General features: G+C 41.7%; 1 protein-coding gene across 1 annotated transcript in view; it reads right to left on the bottom strand.

The window, feature by feature from the left end:
* The window catches only part of CDH13 (cadherin 13), a 797,859-nt gene that overhangs the window by 44,487 nt on the left and 732,560 nt on the right, over positions 1-20,812 (bottom strand). The window contains exon 11 of the mRNA XM_084644551.1: positions 7,078-7,220. Within this exon, the coding sequence (XP_084500677.1) occupies positions 7,078-7,220 (143 nt within the window). The remainder of the gene's footprint in view (positions 1-7,077; positions 7,221-20,812) is intronic.

Below are 20,812 nucleotides of genomic sequence, written 5' to 3'. Positions count from 1 at the left end.
ATAGTTCATCCACACGTCCACTTTTTGTAGGGTTCCTTTTTGATTTGGAGGCTACTAAAGAGCTCCTCATGCTGCCATATTGGCCACTTACTATTCTTCCTGTCTTGCCTTCACATCAAGACAGTTTGCAATTGTGCCTTTAACATTGTGGCCTTGAGAAACAGTCAACTTTCCTGATTTCCCTTTTCCCTTAGATGTTCTTCCTATCAGACCTTACCTCTACCAGTCCTCTGAGTTTGTTGAAGTGCGCATTTTTTGAAGTACATTTTCCAAATTTCTGGTGCTTTTATGCCTTCTTTTCGTTAGAATCATGAAATCTATCATTTCATGGTCACTTTCACCCAACTTGTCTTCCACCTTCTGATTTGCTACCAATTCCTCTGTCTTGGTCAGAAACAAGTCTAAAATGACTGCCCTGGTTACTTCCTCCATCTTCTGAAATGAACAGTTGTCCCCAACAATTCCAAAACCTTACTGGATATTTTGTGTTTTCCCATATTATTTTTCCAATAGATGTCTAGGTGGTTAAAGCTCCTTGTGACTTCTATTTCTTTTGTTTTGGATATTTCTGTTATTTGTTCTAGAAATGCCTCATCCACCTCCTTTTCCTGATTTCATGTTTTATACTAGACACTTACCAGGACATCCCTACTGTTTTTTTGCCCCTTTTATTTTTACCCAGGGACTTTCAACTGGTCTGCCTCTTCAGCTCCTCCTGGACCTCAGAACAAGTGGATAAATTCTTGATGTCCAATGCAACAACTCAATTTTTAGCCTGCCTCGTCTTCCTGAACAAGCTGCACATGTCTATACCAATATTACAGTCACAAGACTTATCCCATCAAGTCTCTATGATGCCAATTAAATTTAGCTTATGTACTTATAGTCTGAGTTCTTTATGTTTATTCCCCATACTCATTACATGCGTAATTTATCACAATGTAAATACTGAAATCACATTGGATTTAGAGACAGTTCTACATAGTCCTACATGTTCTTTCCCCCTTACCACTGCTTATGGATATTTGCATAAAAACAGGGCACTCCACCTTGTTCCGTTGATGCAGACCCTATACTAGTTAAGTATCAGTTTAACATAGCCCACTCCCAATACTCCTCCTACCATGAGGAGAGAAGGGACAGGAACTGGTACACTTGCACCAACAGAGATTTTCTCTCCAATGGGGGAATCCTCTGCTGAAGATTTGTGGGCAGTGTTCAGCCCCTTTGCTTCTCCTGAATAGCACCTCATGAGTAATGCCAAGGGGCTGGAGCTTCTTACAGAATCAGCTCCAAATCAGAAGTGATGACTATCTGAGTTTTGTGCGCCTCATCGTGGCACCTACATCCCTGAGTAACAAAAGGGATATTCCACATGATATTATACTGACACATGGTAACTAGAAGCCATATTTTTAAAATAGACAACAAAAATCACCATACTTGAGAATTCATAGCACAAAATAACAGAACTTTGTCATTCCACAATCACACTGATAACGTCCTGCTTATTTTCTGGGCTGGGAATGGAAATTTCAAAATCCAATGAGAAAGATTGTACTTACAGAGTTTTCAGCATGAGCTAAAACAGCCAGCTGCTCTATTTTCTGGTAATCACCCAGAATACTCCAGTTAATAATAATGTCTTTGGGATGATTATTGAAGGATACTGCAACATATTCAAACAGGAAATACTAACATTTTCTTGAAAGTTTGTTCCAGCCCAGTTTTGCAAACCCAGTAGGCTTCTTGCCCTTACACAAATAAATAAATAAATAAATAAATAACAGTACAGCATCCTACAGTCATGGTGCAAACTACCACATTTTACAATAAGGACACTGCAGTGTCTGAGTGATTACCGCAGCATTTATTTCAATAAGGGGGCATCAGGAAGAAGCCTAAGATGTTTTCCAGGTTTACCTAAATCTGTATATTTCCCATTATCAGCCTGCTCTCAGATTAAACACAGTTCACTCCACTTATGTTAACTCTGCTCCAGGATCTTTTCCACCAGCATTTAATTTCTCCTTTGATAGACCAGAGTCTCTATGTCCACACAAGCCCTTAATAAAGAGTTCTCAGACTCTAAAGACACGGTCTTGACCTTTACAGATATCAAAGGAGTACAAAGAAAATTAGGATGTACATTCCAAAAAGTGAAATTTCTTCCACATAAAAGGTCATATTTTTTAATCTATAAAATTAAATACTATGACCATCAAATTCATTATTATCTATGTTGTTTCAATAAGTCCTGGCAGAGATCAGAAGGGCTGTTTACAACTGGAAGAAATCATTTCACACTTAACCAAATTTTTCCTTCTGATACAGTTATAATGTTCAAGAAGAATATCCTCAAGATATCTGACATAACTATTAATTATTTTTTTTCCTGCAATGAGAATGGCAGCCACAGCTCCATCTACTAACATCCTGTTGTTAAGAGCATCTTTGTGGTGGGCTGAAGAGAAGTGATGCAGATGAAGGTGTGGCTGACCAGTTTATGCACAGAACTGCCAATGAGAAATTCCTGAGTTATATTCCCAGCTTGCGACACACTCTATTTTACAGGTTGGGAAAAGTGCCCTTGTACTAGTCATTAGCATTGTCAAATGACCTCAATCTAGTGCCCACCGGATTCAGTAGGAGATTTTCTATTGACTTCAGTGGGCACTGCTAAGAGGGGCAAAACAAAACAAACCTATCTCTGTGAATTTCATTCCTGTCATTGTGAATTTGATTCCCATTTCACCCCACCTTCTTACCCATAATCTACACAACAGATAGTGAAAGAACATGCTGGAATAACTGTAACACATTCTGTAGCTAAATATATCCCAGGCACTGTGGCTAGCAATGGTAACATTTAGGCTTCTCAACCCTTTATTGTATGACTAACTCTGATATACAGCATATTAAGGACAGGCTTGAGGACTCCAATTCTGGAGTCGAAGCACTACGACTGCCTTCTAATTGAATGCCTTAATTAATCATTAGTTTTGAATAAGGAAAAAAACCAACTTCCTAGAGAGTGGATAGCTGTAACCTAGGTTTATTAAACTCCAACACTATTAAAAATCAGAGGAAAAATCTACAGGTGCCTTCCCAAGGCATGTATTCAATTTCTCAGTCTTATTTTTATGAGCTTAAGGCCAGATGTTGAAGTCAATGAAAGTCAGTCCACTGACTTTAATGGGAGCAGGATCAGGCCCTTAATATTGGTCATAGGGGCTTGACTGAGAGTCTTCTAAATCCATGAAAGGCAAAGTCTGCAGCAGTTCAAGCTTCCCCAAGTTGATACGGATCAAACTTGACTTGGAGGTGAGAAGATAGTTCAAGTTCCACCCAATACCTAGTCAAAGCCAGAATTAAACAGATGCTACTTTTTAGGCCATATCAATCACAGAATAAAGAACCCTATGATGTGTTATTAATAGATCAAGAACATGTTTGCATTGGCCAGGCTGAAATCCACATTTAATGAAGAAGATCTAATAAATATCTGTTCTCTTTTCCTGGCAAGTGGCCACATACAATGGCTGGAGAAAAAACCTACAGCTTGTGCCAGAACACAGCCTTTGGATAAAAGACTCTGTGGTTGAGTATCTTTTACCTCTCCTTGCTCCAAGACTCTTGGCCACATGCATAATTTGAACTGGCTGAAATAACACTATGTTTTCAATTTACCACCCAATCTGTTTGGTCCTCTTTTAATCTTCCAAGAATAGCCACTATCACACATCATTCTAACCTTATTCACCAATTTCAACTAGAATATATTCAGTAAACTGAAAAAAATGACTTTTCCCTTTGGAGTTTATGGACACTGCAGCTCTCAAAAAGAACATATGGAGCATATTTTAATTTAACCTTCTTTTAAAGTCCTGGAAGAATTTTATATTCATTTTAGATTATTCTACTACCAAGCTACATATAGTATTTAGCCTGTAGGAAATGAAATAAACCTTTTCAAACTGGGCATTAGAGTTAATTGGCTAGAAAAATCGAGCAGAATCCAGCATGGCTGGTTAGCACTTTTTGGTGACCCATCAGTAGGGGAAAGAGGGGAGTAGATGTGCCTCACTGGCAGCATGGACATATCAGCACCCCAGAAAAGACCGACTACCCAATGCAGTGCCCACTGAAATCAACGGAAACACTCCAATTGGCTTCACTGGCCATCGGATCAAGCCTTTACAGACCCTGGATTAACACTATACCCCTTTGACTGCACATACATGGTGGGACAACACTTGCTATGGCTAAAATGGAAACAATCAAGTTATAAGTCTATTGCATATTGTTGTACAATGAAGTCAGCAGACGCATTGCAGGACTTCCCAATAACATCAATAATGTACTCCTGAAGGCAAAGGGGCCAGCATTTCTCAGGCAAGGGTTGAGCCTGATATTAATGATATCAAAGTATCATCCGCTTAACTGTATTTTCATACAAGTGGTGAACATTCTAAATTAGCCATTCTCTCTATGATACACTTGCTGGCATGTTTATGAAGATGCCTAAGAATAGAAAAGTAAGTAGTTATGTAGACACTATCATGCAACTCTTAAGAGACACATATGCATATTACAATAGCCTTCTTTGGAGCTGATCAGCTCAAGAGTGAAGCTAAGGTATTATAGGCTTTTGTTCGTAGAACAGGGCTTCCTGGAATTCTGGTTCATTCTGCATGATCTCCAGAACAACTTTATGGTTCCGCACAAAACCTCAAGGAAACCTCCAGCATATCAAGTGGGGTCCTGTAGGGATCAGTTCTGGGTTGGTTCTGTTCAATATCTTCATCAATGGTTTAGATACCTCAATGACAACATAACTCTCTATGTTGTCATTGAGGTATTCAGGTGCTTCATAGCTGGGTGACCTCACTCTGTACTGAGGCCCCCAATTCCAACTGCCTTCTAGCATATCTTATTACCTGCACATGTTTGAAAGATGTTACTGATGAAGTTAATTATAAAAACAACAACAATTGTGCAGTGGTCTGTACAATTCCTTTTGCACACAGCCATGATGCTCAGATACTGCGACATGAGAACCTACCTACTTGTAGAATAGGAGAAAACAATCACTGTGACTGTGCCCGCATTCGCTAGTATCTGCACCTGCATATTTTCAAATGTTTTGCTCCCTCATTTCTCTCTCTCTCTCTCTCTGATAATTGGTGAGACAATTTCCTCCTGCTCCTGCATACAATTCTAAGCCTCTGCTTCCTGCCTCTTGAGTGTCTACAGCTTTGCCTTTGATGCAGACACAGCGGCAAAATGAGGACAGACACATGGATGGATTTTTAAGAAGCAGGCTGCAACTACTATTAAATTTAAATAGAGGGGAGGGGCACTACCCGCCCATCATCCATACTGTCCTATACCAATCATTTAATTGGTTCCAGTTCAGAAGTTACAGGGTTCTTACCATATGGCCCCCACTCCAGGTTAGATCCTAGGAACTGAGGAATGCTGGCCAATCAGTAACCCTCCTCTCCAATTGACCAACCAGTGAAAGAGACTCCTAGGGGAGAGGAAAAGAGCTATCTGGTGTTCCTCACCAAGTGTCTCCCTCCCTTGTTGAAGGGCTGTTCCCTTTCACTGCTGGCCCCGACAAGCTCCCCTACTCACTGAGGCAGGTGGGTGGGGTTTCTGAAAATCAAACCCTAAGTAATTTGATCCCAGTTTTCCTATTGGCTCAACATAACATTACAGGGGGTCCCTGGTATACCCACTTATCCGTCGTTTCATATATCCGTTGCTCATCAATAGGGGACTATGCCTGATTCACGTCGGTCCCCATCTGCATATCCGTTGCTTCACCTTTTACCTGGCTCTTCTTTGGGTGCTTCCCTCAGTGTCCAGGAGGCGCTGGGAGGGAGGGGAAGAAGCAGGGATGGGGTGCGCTAGGAGGAAGGTGCAGAACTGGGTGGGAAGAGGCGGGGCAGAGGTGAAGGGGGGCCGGGAAGAGGCGGGGTGGGCCACTATTTCTTATGGGAAAAATTCCCCAGTATCCGTTGTTTCAATATCCATTGCCCTTTTCAAGAACGCAACCCTGACATGTACCGGGGACCCCCATACCTTTCTGATGCTATTATAATTAAGATACATTTTTCAAAAATGATTAGCCAGCAAACATAGGTAAAGGAGTAGGGTTAGAGCCACATTTCTTTTATGGACATTACACTAAGAAAGAAACCATTTATGAATATACAAGTAAATCGCTTCTGCAGAAGATTCTTTTTTCCTTTTGCACTGAAGGAGATGATTCCTTTTTCTTGTCAGACCTAGCAAATGTTTCCTGAGCCAAGTCATGTGATGCAAAAAATGTAAAATTAACCTCCTAAAAAGAACATTTTACAATTTATCACCAGGGCTAAAGCAGCTGCAGCTATGGGAAAGGGTTAGCATATTAGCTGTTATATTACATACAAAGCCTTTCTTTATTTTGTGCCCTCAGCTCTAGAGATTTGCAGGAATGTTCAGGATTTTCACTACATTTTTATGTGCTACAAAAGTCACTCGTAGTGAATTTTTGCAACATACTTTAATTTAGATTATACTCGACAGAAGAAACTTTAATACACTTAATATGTAAAAATATTGCGTTTTAACAAGGGTTTTTAATTATGTTTTTATTGTCACTGTCATTATGTGTTAAATAGGATAGAATTCACCATATCCAGGATGAGTTTGCTATTGGTGCCTTAGGCTTCATAACAACTCAAATATTATGAAGAAATTAACTCTGATAAAGATGATTTATTACTACCCAAGTACATTCATCACATGCATTGTTTACTATTAGCAGTGTGGGCTTTGTAGGATTAAATGTTTCCAGCCTGCCCCCAAAACCTATGCCATTCTAAGTTTGAAGTCTAATTTCCTCTCCACTTACTTTTTGACTCTATTTGTTCACAAATATCTTAGACACTTAGGTGCCGATTTAGCAAATTACTTAAGCCCAGGCTTAACTTTATGCCTGTGCTTTTTTGAAAAATGGCCTTGAAGGGGTAAAAAATCAAATAAATTATCAATCCAGTAGTGTTATCAGCAACCATTACTCACCACTGTCTATTGCCAGAAACAGTGCTGTATAGACGTTGTTGTGGACATAGGGTGATTCACGATCCAGGACAGCAGTGGTGAAAATGGTACCATTTGTAGGATTAATTTCCAGCCATCCTGCTGGATCCTTGTAAACAGAATACCTAGGCAAAAAGATAAAAGCCATCAACTGATCACATATCTAACCTTGAACTGATTATGTTATTGCAAAAGGAGAGCCCTTTGCACGGACTGCCTTTCTTAGGAGAATCTCTTAAGCACTTTCACAGACAGTTACTTCTTTGAAATAGGTGATTATAATTAGATTCATTTTACAGATGGAGAAACAGACAGAGAGAGGTGAAGGCCAACAGTTTCAAACACCTAAATCAATATTTAAAACACAGGCAACCTGGCTCTCATGGGTGCTGACTGCCTTCTGCTGTCTATCTGAGGGCTTTAACACTACTGCCCATTATTGTAGTATCAGACCGCCTTCACATAAAACCAATAACAATAGTGAAGCCCCTAGTGAACTTTACTGAGTCTCTGGCACTGTTACCTTTTCAGGGTCAGAACTCTGTGGGGGGGAAGGATAGTACTTATTTTGTTGTCTTTTTGTTGGATATTTTGGATTTTATTTTATTTTATTGGTTGCTAAGGGGGTTGGAATTAGAAGGGAATTAGAAGGGTGTTTTAAATGCCATTCTTATGACGGCAAGGATTTTTGGAAGAGGAAGGTTTTGCAGTGTTTCCTAAAGATGGTCCGATGCTGGATCTGCTTGATCTCCTCTAAATGTTCGTTCCATATCCAGCTCCCCTCCTCCAAGGATGCTTTGTCTTCAGCTCTCATATGCTTCCTTCTGGGCTTTGTGATCTGCACTGTTGTGCTTCCAAGCTGTGGGTGCTCAGACTCTCTGAACAATCAGGGCACTTCCATAGTCACCTAAAAATATATATAAACTGTTGCCTTCTGGGAGCCCTGATACGTACTTCACTACTGTAGACTATGCCTCCTCTTTATCATGATCATTTAGGTCCTGATCCTGGACAGATTTAGGCCAGTGCTTAACTTTATGCATTATGAGTAGCATAACTGAAGTCAAATTACATGTAAAACTCTTTGCAGGCCTAATTTTGTATGCAGTTAAATACATTGAAATAATCTAACCATAATGTGTTGAAATAACTGACACAAGTTTCCTTTTTAATTAAATATTTTAATGCATCAAGTCTCCAACTAAAGTGCCTATTGCACAATCAATATGCACTTTAGTGAGATGCTTATCTGCTTGAAATGGATTGCTTTATAGGTCATAACAGTCAGCAAGTCTACCATAGGTATTTTGAATCACTATCAATTGACATGAAGCCTGTTTATTGTTTTATGAGTATCTGTGAATAACCAAGTAATTTAGAGTGGCCTCCATTTAAAAGGTGCATTAGGCAGGTATTTCTGCCAAAAAATCATCTACCCACTGAAGGAAACAATCTAAAGCAGTGGATTGGCAAGAAGAAAATAGTGCCAGAAAAGAAAAAAAAAATGAATTAATGGTTAGCAGCCTAAAGAAGTGAGCACACTGAATGCCTGTTTCAGAGACTTGTCTTGGTTTCAGGTAACTGAGACATTCTATTTATTTCAGGTACTTATATGGAAACCATTGCCACAGCATTTGAGCACCTCACAATCTTTAACGTATTTATCGCCACAGTGAAATCCATTAACTTCAACCAACTTTGGACCAGGCAAAGGGCTCAGACTAAATCCTATCAAAGTCGATGGAAAGACCATCATTGACTTCCACAAGAGGTGGATCTTGCCCTAAATTCTGTCTTCCCAGCCTATATGAGTAAGGCCAGATTCTAATCTCATTTACACACGGTTAGCTCCATTGACATCAGGGAAAGTGGTTCTCATTTGCACTGGTGTAAGTGAGATCAGAATCAAACCTTTATTCTGATGGCACAGGAAATGGCATTTGCTTTTTGATCTCCAGCTTCCAGACCTACTAAGCTATAGCCTGATCCTATTCCCATTGAAGTCTATACATTTTCATCCTTGGCTTCTCTTGGAGTCCAATAGAGAAAATGTAAACAAAGAAATGGAAGCAAACACTAATGAACAGTGAGTGGTACAGTCTATCAAACGTGTATGCACTTCCACTTTAATAACCATTCAAACATTAATCAATAGTTGAGCTTTATCTCCCATAAAAATGAGTTGCTAGAATAGTAACAAGGCTGATAATTATTTCATTGTACTCCTTTGTTTTTTTCTTTTATTGTTGTTTTTATAACATTGCAACAAAGGTATGAACAAACAAAATATGGAACCAGGGCAGTCTAAACAATTCCCAGTCTATTGTAAGGCAGCAAATTCTCAATTAACCCTGAAACAATTTAAGGGGATTCAACACTTTTAAAGTAATGAGAATTTAAAATGGATTTTTATTATCTTCCCTGATTGCTCTACAAAGCACTGTTGAATGTACAAATAATAACAATAATAAAAAGAATTGTATAGTCCGTGATTTGGCTTAGGATATTGTAAAAGCAGTACTTTGTCTTTTCCACCAGATGTTTTACATATTGTAAGAATATACTGTGGTATCGTTCAGATGATTGTTCTTTGTTCCTTTTTCAAAATAAGGGTTCTACTACCAAAAGGCTTAAACTAGACACTCATTAAGAAAAGCATTATATAAAACCATAAAAATACAGAATACAAAGACTGACTTTCTCCCCCTCTGCTGACTTCAAGGGTACCCGCTGGGCATTCAGCAGTTTTGAAAATTGTGCCATATATCCAGGTGCCTAAGTATGGACTTAGCAGCCTAACTTTAAGCACTGAATTTTGTAAGTCAGAGGCACGTGCATGTCGACACATTTACTCACCTACATATAAATGTAGGCCCATATTTTGTGCTGTGTCAAAGACCTGACTGCAGCTTGTTCTTGTTCTACATCAGCACTCGTGAAACTTAGAGCAGCCTCAGTTTGTTCTAATCTGTGCCAGCAGACTGTGCCCCCGCCCCAGCATGTTTGTCAACGGGGATCACCGGAGTATAACCCATTTGGCTGTGCCTCTTCTCCTAGTGACATGCCCCTCTATGCCAAGAGCTGCAGGGAAGTGGGAGAGGAGCCAGCTACACCACCTCCCTTAGCTGGAAAATCCTCAGCTGAGAAGAGCTTCATGGTTTATGGCATCTCTGGAGAGATGTAGCAGAGTTAAATCATGGGAGAGAAAATCTGACTTAATGTGTGTGTGCTGGGGTGCCTGGCCCACACTGGGCTCTAAGGGGTTAATAGAGCCCTTGGGAGGCTGCGCAGGAGGCAGTCAATCAGAGGGGGCCTGCAAGGAGTAGCCAATCAGGGCCAGGCTGGCCCATATAAGAAGGGCTGCAGAGCAGAGCAGCTTCAGTCACTTCCTGGAGCTTGGGGTGGGGAGTCCTGCCTGCCTGCCTGCCTGGCAGGCTGAAGGCAGCATGCACCCTGGACAGAGCAGTGCTGCAGGCAGGGACCCAAGAGCTAAAGGCAGCTCATGGCAGGCTGAAGTTGTCTGCAGGCTGAGGCCCTGAGGCAAGGGCAAAGAGGGTGCTGCAGCTGCAGGGAAGTGGCCCAGGGAAATCTACCAAGGAATCAGAGGGGGCCCCGCAAGCAGCAGCCATCTTCAGGGTCCCTTGTCCCCTCCTCATCCCCACTCGCCACTGAAGAAGTGGCTGGACTAAGTGACTGTGATATTCCCCCAGAAGGGGGGGAGTACAGAGTGTGGTACAGACAGAGGGCTGTGTCCTGAAGAGGATGCCACACTCCTGGGAGTGACATGGGTCCCAGGAACAGATGTGACGGTGGCAAGACGCCACCAGAAGAGGGCACGCTGGCTAGCAGAGCTGATCCCCGAGACATCTAGGAGGGGGCGCCGCAGTGGTGAGTCCCTCCCCGTCACAAGGTGCAATTGGCTTACATGGCTAAAAAAACAAAACAAATTAAAATATTTGAAATGGCTTCATCTTTAAAGTAGTGTGTATGTGTGTGTATTTATATACATATTTTCTGGAAAGTATTCAAAGTCTTCCAAAGAACAGCTCCCAAGGATGTTTAGCACACACAAATAATATCTGTGGCTGGCAGCTGATTAGGAGGGAAGATCATTATACAAAACAGTGGAGACAATATGGACATGAAAATCTAATCAGTGTCACGACCCTGCACTTGCCACATAAAGAATTTCATAGCTAGGAGTGAAGTAGCCAAGGGGTTACAGAAGAGCAGCCAGGCATCTAGGCACAGACCCAGCTACTGCCTCTGGCAAACCATTCCAGAGCTTGGTAGCTGCCAGACACATCCCATGTGAGTAGATGGGTCTTAGCTTCTATGATTGAACAGAACGAGAAGGAAGGCAAAATGAAGCATATTGAGCATACTGAGCACCACCAGTGACAGAAGAAGGCCGTGCCAAATTAGCACTGAACTAACATATACGTGCCAATTTGATGTTGCAGCTCTTTTGCTAGGGTACATTTGAAGTTAGTAATCTAAATGAGCATGCTGGGATATGCATTTTTCTGTTACAGGAATCTGAAGTTACAACAGAGGTTACTCAGATCGTATTGCACAAAGATTGTATAACCAACAACATGCAACTGCTGGGAGGACACTGGAACAAGTATTGCAGTCTTGAGTAGCAAAATATCAGTTTGGCTGTGCAATTCAGCTCTGCTATGACAGCATGTTCCCAAGAGCGGGGGAACTTAGGCCCTGAAGCCCAGATTTTTAAAAGGATTTAGGTGTTGCTGTGTTCAGCATTGCAATGCATAACTGATTTAGAAGCCTAAATCTCATTTTCAAAAGTGATTTACGCTCTTAGGAGCTTAAATCCCAACTGTCAATGAGATTTGGGCTCCTAGGTGCCTAAATCCCCTCTGAAAATGAATCTGTTAGGCTCCTAAATCAATTGGGTGTTGCAATGCTGAGCAACTCAATGCTTAAATACCTTTAACAGTCTGGACATGAGCCCACAATATGATGGGTTGGAATGTACCTGTGGCATTCTCTAATGGGGAGGAATGACAGTCCAGTGCTTAAGTCACTGGAGGGGGACTTCAAAGACTTGGGTTCAAGTCCTGGCTTTACCAAAGATTTCCTGTATGACATGAGACATTTCATCTACCCTGAGTCTCAGTTTCCCATCTGTAAAATGGGGAGATTAATCCCTACCTTGAAAAGGTGTGGCAAGGATAAAATCTATAAATGAATTTTAACAATAGCCTTTCATTGTTTGTACAAACTGAATTTGCCCCTGAAAGTATAGGGGCAGAAGTGCATGTGCATTCATCCAGTTAGGTCACAGAACACACCCAGGTGACTTATGTAAGCAATCAGCTAGTCAATAATGAATCACACTGAGGGTAAATAATGGAAAAGATGCAGTCACACCGATCTCAGGCCTGAGCAAAGCATTTTGGGTCAGATTTTTAAAGTTAAAGATGCAGCTAGGTCCTTTATGGGATTTTCAGAGGCACCCAAGTGCCTATGAGAGTTTTAAACCCCTTTAAAATCTGGCCCTTTATAAAAAATAAGACTAAACACAGTTGGGTTAAATTTTCATTATTTTCCAGACATGTGATTACTGGTTCTAAAAGTGCCTACCATGGATAAAAGCCATTTTTGCAATATTTCCACCCGAACTGGTAGCAAGAAATGTCACAAGAAAGTCTATTCATACGTTAGATTTCCACACTACATTTTCTGCCTTTAAGGGGTGAAATCTGGCTTACTGAAATCAATGGCAAAATTCTCATTGACTTTAATGGGCCCAGGATTTCATCTTAGAAGTTCAGCTAAGTGTTCACCTTTTGGGGGGGCTTATCCAAACATCTTGGAGGCTTCACCCATAGTTAGGTGAAATTCTGAAACAACTGTCTGTCCTTATCCTTGCTGGACCTACATTACATAAAGGCAGCTTCAGAAATTCTTCTCTGCACTTTTCACAAACTGTTCAAGTAAAAGGATCAGTGGGGAATGCAACTCCATATTTTCTGTGCTTAAGAATTCAGTATGAAAAGTTCCTTTTGCCCTTGAATGAAACATTCTCTAAAAATGGATATTATATGATCCTTGAATCACACCAATATACATTTCATACTATTAGATGAAGTACCCTCAAACAAAAGACCACAACTGCCTCTGAGAAATGCCTGTAGACATGTAAAAGAGACAAGTGTGGTAATTATAGCGGAGAGATATTTGTTCCTCATGTTTGAAAAAATGCAAATAGGTCAAGACAGTGAATACAAGATTAAATGTTTGGGCTGAAATGATAACTAATGCACATTGCATTTCGTGTGCTTTACCTTTGGGTCGCATAACCTAGAGCTTTTAAAATCGTAAGCTGCATGCCATCATATTCTCTGCTTCCCACTGTGCCACCGTTAGCATTAGACTGTGCTGTTTACTGTTGATAGTAGGTGATCTATCAGCAGTGTAATAGCCCTCAGTGTCCTGCAGCTAATTTTAGATTTTCTAGACGGCTCAGGGATGAGCAAATACAGTACAAGAAATAATTTATATGATGCATTTACACTGTATTTCTGCCCATGGAATAACTGCGAATAGATAGCAAGCTAAATGAATTTCTTTGATATCCAAAAGCATTTGACAAATTATTTTGTAACTTTTGTTTCTTTTTAAACTGTATGGTTTGATCAGCAAATATTTGCAGTTTGATCTGTGTTGGCTAATGGTGACCAGTTATAAGTTACATTGCACTTTTTCTGCTATCTGATTGGATGAAGGCAAAAGCACTTCCACCTGAATACTGTCTTAGATTGTAAGCTTTTTAGGGCAGAATCATTGAATCATAGAATATCAGGGTTGGAAGGGACCTCAGGAGGTCATCTAGTACAACCCCCTGCTCAAAGCAGGACCAATCCCCAATTAAATCGTCCCAGCCAGGGCTTTGTCAAGCCTGACCTTAAAAACTTCTAAGGAAGGAGATTCTACCACCTCCCTAGGTAACGCATTCCAGTGTTTCACCACCCTCCTAGTGAAAAAGTTTTTCCTAATATCCAACCTAAACCTCCCCCACTTCAACTTGAGACCATTACTCCTTGTCCTGTCCTCTTCTACCACTGAGAATAGTCTAGAACCATCCTCTCTGGAACCACCTCTCAGGTAGTTGAAAGCAGCTATCAAATCCTCCCTCATTCTTCTCTTCTGCAGACTGAACAATCCCAGTTCCCTCAGTCTCTCCTCATAAGTCATGTGTTCCAGACCCCTAATCATTTTTGTTGCCCTTCGCTGGACTCTCTCCAATTTATCCACATCCTTCTTGTAGTGTGGGCCCAAAACTGGACACAGTACTCCAGATGAGGCCTCACCAGTGCTGAATAGAGGGGGACGATCACATCCCTCGATCTGCTCACTATGCCCCTACTTATACATCCCAAAATGCCATTGGCCTTCTTGGCAACAAGGGCACACTGCTGACTCATATCCAGCTTCTCGTCCACTCTCACCCCTAGGTCCTTTTCCGCAGAACTGCTGCCTAGCCATTCGGTCCCTAATCTGTAGCGGTGCATTGGGTTCTTTCGTCCTAAGTGCAGGACCCTGCACTTATCCTTATTGAACCTCATCAGATTTCTTTTGGCCCAATCCTCCAATTTGTCTAGGTCCCTCTGTATCCTATCCCCACCCTCCAGCATATCTACCACTCCTCCTAGTTTAGTATCATCCGCAAATTTGCTGAGAGTGCAATCCACACCATCCTCCAGATCATTTATGAAGATATTGAACAAAACTGGCCACAGGACCGACCCCTGGGACACTCCACTTGACACCGGCTGCCAACTAGACATGGAACCATTGATCACTACCCGTTGAGCCCGACAATCTAGCCAACTTTCTACCCACCTTATAGTGCATTCATCCAGCCCACACTTCTTTAACTTGCTGACAAGAATACTGTAGGAGACCGTGTCAAAAGCTTTGCTAAAGTCAAGAAACAATACATCCACTGCTTTCCCTTCATCCACAGAACCAGTAATCTCATCATAGAAGGCGATTAGATTAGTCAGGTATGACCTTCCCTTGGTGAATCCATGCTGACTGTTCCTGATCACTTTCCTCTCCTCTAAGTGCTTCAGAATTGATTCTTTGAGGACCTGCTCCATGATTTTTCCGGGGACTGAGGTGAGGCTGACTGGCCTGTAGTTCCCAGGATCCTCCTTCTTCCCTTTTTTAAAGATTGGCACTACATTAGCCTTTTTCCAGTCATCTGGGACTTCCCCCGTTCGCCACGAGTTTTCAAAGATAATGGCCAATGGCTCTGCAATCACAGCCGCCAATTCCTTTAGCACTCTCGGATGCAACTCGTCCAGCCCCATGGACTTGTGCACGTCCAGCTTTTCTAAATAGTCCCTAACCACCTCTTTCTCCACAGAGGGCTGGCCATCTACTCCCCATGCTGTGATGCCCAGCGCAGCAGTCTGGGAGCTGACCTTGTTAGTGAAGACAGAGGCAAAAAAAGCATTGAGTACATTAGCTTTTTCCACATCCTCTGTCACTAGGTTGCCTCCCTCATTCAGTAAGGGGCCCACACTTTCCTTGGCTTTCTTCTTGTTGCCAACATACCTGAAGAAACCCTTCTTGTTACTCTTGACATCTCTTGCTAGCTGCAGCTCCAGGTGCGATTTGGCCCTCCTGATTTCATTCCTACAAGCCCGAGCAATATTTTTATAATCTTCCCTGGTCATATGTCCAACCTTCCACTTCTTGTAAGCTTCTTTTTTATGTTTAAGATCTGCTAGGATTTTACCGATAAGCCAAGCTGGTCACCTGCCATATTTACTATTCTTTTGACACATCAGGATGGTTTGTCCCTGTAACCTCAACAGGGATTCCTTGAAATACAGCCAGCTCTCCTGGACTCCTTTCCCCTTCATGTTAGTCCCCCAGGGGATCCTACCCATCCGTTCCCTGAGGGAGTTGAAGTCTGCTTTCCTGAAGTCCAGGGTCGGTATCCTGCTGCTTACCTTTCTTCCCTGCATCAGGATCCTGAACTCAACCAACTCATGGTCACTGCCTCCCAGATTCCCATCCACTTTTGCTTCCCCCACTAATTCTTCCCGGTTTGTGAGCAGCAGGTCAAGAAAAGCTTCCCCCTATTTGGCTCCTCTAGCACTTGCACCAGGAAATTGTCCCCTACGTGTTCCAAAAACTTCCTGGATTGTTTATGCACCGCTGTATTGCTCTCCCAGCAGATATAAGGAAAATTAAAGTCACCCATGAGAACCAGGGCGTGCGATCTAGTAGCTTCTGCGAGTTGCCGGAAGAATGCCTCATCCACCTCATCCCCCTGGTCCGGTGGTCTATAGCAGACTCCCACCACTACATCACTCTTGTTGCTCACACTTCTAAACTTAATCCAGAGACGCTCAGGTTTTTCTGCAGTTTCGTACCGGAGCTCTGAGCAGTCATACTGCTCCCTTACATACAGAGCTACTTCCCCACCTTTTCTGCCCTGCCTGTCCTTCCTGAACAGTTTATAACCATCCATGACAGTACTCCAGTCATGTGAGTTATCCCACCAAGTCTCTGTTATTCCAATCACGTCATAATTCCTTGACATCACCAGGACCTCCAGTTCTCCCTGCTTGTTTCCAGAGACTGTAATTTGTAATTCTCCCTGCTTGTTTCCAGAGACTGTAATTTGTTCTGTATTTGTACATTGCCTTGCACTAAGATGTACCACAATCTAAATCAGTGGTGGGCAACCTGCAGCTCATGGGCTACATGCAGCCCATCAGGGTAATCAGATTGCGGGCCACGAGACATTTTGCTGACGTTGACTGTCCGCAGGCATGGCCCCCCGCAGCTCCCAGTGGCCGCAGTTTGCCTTTCCCAGGCAATGGGAGCTGCGGGAAGCAACGGCCAGCACGTCCCTACAGCCCGTCGCTTCCTGCAGCTCCCATGAGCCAGGAACAGCGAACTGCAGCCACTGGGAGCTGCAGGGGGCCATGTCTGCGGACAGTGAATGTCAGCAAAATGTCTCGCAGCCCTCAATCAGGTTATCCTGATGGGCCGCATGCAGCCCGTAGGTTGCCCACCATTGATTTAAATGATAACAACAACGAGAATAGTTTTACATGAGAATTTGGCTTTTTATAATTAATCTTACATGAAGTTTTGACATTTGCATCAGTAAAATATGATTGTCAGAAAGTGTGTGGAAAACAGGGATGGTTGGAAAATTTCAATGAATAAATGGAAACGAACAGTTTCTCTCTCTCTCTCACTCCTTTTAGTTTTCCAATTTTCCAGCAAGCTTTGGTGAATAAAGTGAATGTGTTAAAACATATGAGTGAATAGACTGGTTGTACTGCATTACATGCCCAGATGTAAAGCCACTGTAATTTAATTCTCTATTGCAGTCCTTTAAGTCCATACCTTGTCTGTGCCATACAGTTCAATAGCAGAGCCAATTCTTGGTCCCTCAGTTTAGCATGATGCAGAGTGTGTGCTGTACCAGTAGAGATGAGACAGTACTAACAATAACTGAATTCTCCATTTCAACAGAAATATTAGTGATGAAATATGGAAGCCACGGATATGACCCGTATTGTAACTTTATCACATTAGTCGACAGGATACTACTAGTAAGCAGTTCTGGGGAAAATCAGTAATCCAAAAGGGCTTTCATATTGCCTTTCAAAACCCCTGCCTGATGTGCTTTCCCATTAGGATACATAAAAGCCATAAAACCCCTAAGAAATAAAAAAGGGACTATATATATATATTTTTCTTTATGTCTCCTGAACAGCTCCATCTTTTATTCCTACATCCATACAGCAGGATGTTTTTACATCCTCTCCTATGTACTGAACTCAGAGGCTGGTAGCTTGCTGTTAAGTTGATAACGCTTGGATATAAATCTGCATGTGACCACTATGGTGTTTCATACCCTGTTGTCTACCTCTGTTGCTCTGTAGTCAGAAAAAGTGTGTGAATGCCAACTGCTGGACTCTGATACAGCTTGTTTTCTCTGCTTCACTTTTCCATGCCTGCATTTGTCCCTTTTTTTAAAATGAGCACACGTAGTAAGAGCTGCAGTATTGTCAGAATGATCTAATTATATATTATGCTGTGTAATCTGATGCACGAATCATTTGAGGATAATTTATAGTCTGCTATTGCTTAGGCTGTTTTGCTAAGTACATGTCTGTGTGTACAATAAATCCAATTTGAGTCTTTTTTCATAATTTATTAGCAATTCACATAAAATTTGTCCAAAACAATACAATGTCAACAGTTAAGTGGCCATATGTTAGCAGAAATGAGGACAAAAATTGTATCAATATTGCCCTTTGTGCATTCACGTATAGCACTGGTGTCAGCAACTGGATGTGCACCGCTGACCTGCACTGGCTAAACCCAATAACCCAAATTTCTTTCAACAACACTCCTTCACCCCATCATATTTTATGGACCTCATGCTTTTCTGATGTGCTCACTGATCAGTGTGGCAAAGGCAGATTTTGCTGTATTTATAGACATATTGGCTGCTCAGTGTACTGTTTGTACCAAATCCATGGACTTCATACAACACAACAGATTTAGTTACTGGTTAAATCACATACCCATGAGATATTTGGAGAGCTGAAACTAAAATTTGGGTGTCCTTAAGCTTCATACACACAGGCCTCTTCTGCCAGAGCTAATGGAGATCTCTTCTGGGTGGCAGTAGTGGTAGGCAATTATCCACCTTGTAGGCCAACCACTAGAGGGGACACCATTACAAGTACACACACAAAACTGGAAGATTGCATTATGTCTTTAACTGCACAGTGTGCTCCATTTCAACCACGTAACATAAGCCACATGAGAAAGCATTTGGATGACATGCAAGGGATGACAAGCAATCAGAAAATTTCACTTTATGGATGATACTCAGATCAATTGCTTTAGCACGCAACATTAATGAGTCAAAGCTTAGGCATTTTTTCTACTTGGCCCAAAAATCACAGTTCAAGATAGACATGTTACCATAAGGAGTAGTAATGGTAAACATACTGGCATCCTTTTTAAGGCTTGTGCATATGGTCTACTGCATAAAAGAACCACCACCTGGATTACTGATCCGTGAAGTCTGTAGGAACTCTATTGTATAAATCTGAGTGTGTGATTTTTATGATAATATGACTGTTGGTCACAAGACCCACTTGGAAACTTCACAATATCTGGATTTTTGACAGGAGCCTTTACATTCCATCACATCAGAGCCCTCTTACAGGTACCTAAATTTGTGAATCAGTGGCAAGATTCTGCTTCTCCAAAGGAGCAATTACAGCCCATCATGCTAATACATCTTTAAGTGCTTACACATGAAGCTTGGGTGCTAACTTCTTTCAAAACATCTTTCATAAGAAATGTTACGTCTGAATGGTAAGCAATTTTCTCAATGAAATAACTTAGAACCATAGAATCATAGGGTTGGAAGGGACCTCAGGAGGTCATCTGCTCAAAGCAGGACCAATCCCCAGTTTTTGCCCCAGATCGCTAAATGGCCCCTCAAGGATTAAACTCACAACCATGGGTTTAGCAGGCCAATGCTCAAACCACTGAGCTATCCCTCTCCCTTACTTGCTTGTTGTTGTTTATTTAATTACATATTACAATCCCACATATTCTCACCAATTTTCCTTACCCTTCTTGGCTAACTTTGAAACCTGGATCACAATTATACAATCCTTCAGCCGAGGAATTCTAAATGCATGTTGTTTCTGCTGGGATGCTGGCCAGGGGAGACCCACTCAAAAAGAAGGTTCTTTTTTCCCCAGCATCTTCTAGTCTATGGACCAAGCTCAGGACACAACTTGAATCCCTCATTTGGTTAAAAACACCAATAATAATCCACCGGCAGCCTTCAAAATATGCTATTTAAAAAGTCATGTTTGCTCCATTATATTTTCACTCTTCTCATATTTGACTTACGTTGTTCAGGTGGGGAACTAAGAGTGGTGGACAAGCTTTTTTAATTAAACGTTTGACGATACAAAATGCATAAGTATGTATTTGGATGGAAATGCTTTTACCAAACCTATTATTATATGCTACCAGTGCGGCAGACCATAAAACACCTCCTGTAGTGCACACAAATTCTGAAGATACAAGCTCAAGCGGTCATGCTCTGGTGGATTCTTTGTTAAATCCATAGCCTTAAAATGTAATTAGGAAATTTAACCTAAATACGCTATTCTTTAATAAGAACAAATATACTGGTAACAACAACATAAAGCTTACTTAAATTGCCCTTTCTGGCTACCAAGGGATAATGTTGAGAGTGCCACTGGGTTAGTTGGATTTATAAATTGACTGCAGCATAATTGCATTGTAGGTACAATATAAATTGTATCATGTTGATATTGCTTTTGGAACAGTGTGAGCTTTCGAGGCACAGGCCCGCGTTGAATAGAATACAATACCCTCTGAGGAGTGCTGGGAAGCATTCAGCAGGATGCACAACCATCCTGGAGCCCTGATTTGACAGGGGAGATCACACATTGCTTAGGAGGTGTTCACTTGTGTGGCCTGCCAGCTCTGCAATCATGGATCAGGACCACACTTTACTAGGGGCAGTATAAACACAGAATGACAAGATGATCTTTTCCCCAAAGACCTTGAATTTAGACACCTTGCTTCCACTTTTTCCTTTGAAAATCTCCTCTTTAGCCACCATTCCTGCTTGAGGCAGAAGGAA

Source organism: Lepidochelys olivacea, assembly GCF_965140295.1.
Source record: "Lepidochelys olivacea isolate rLepOli2 genome assembly, chromosome: 12".
Classification (NCBI taxonomy): Eukaryota; Metazoa; Chordata; order Testudines; family Cheloniidae; genus Lepidochelys; species Lepidochelys olivacea.
This window is presented reverse-complemented; position numbering and strand designations above follow the sequence as displayed.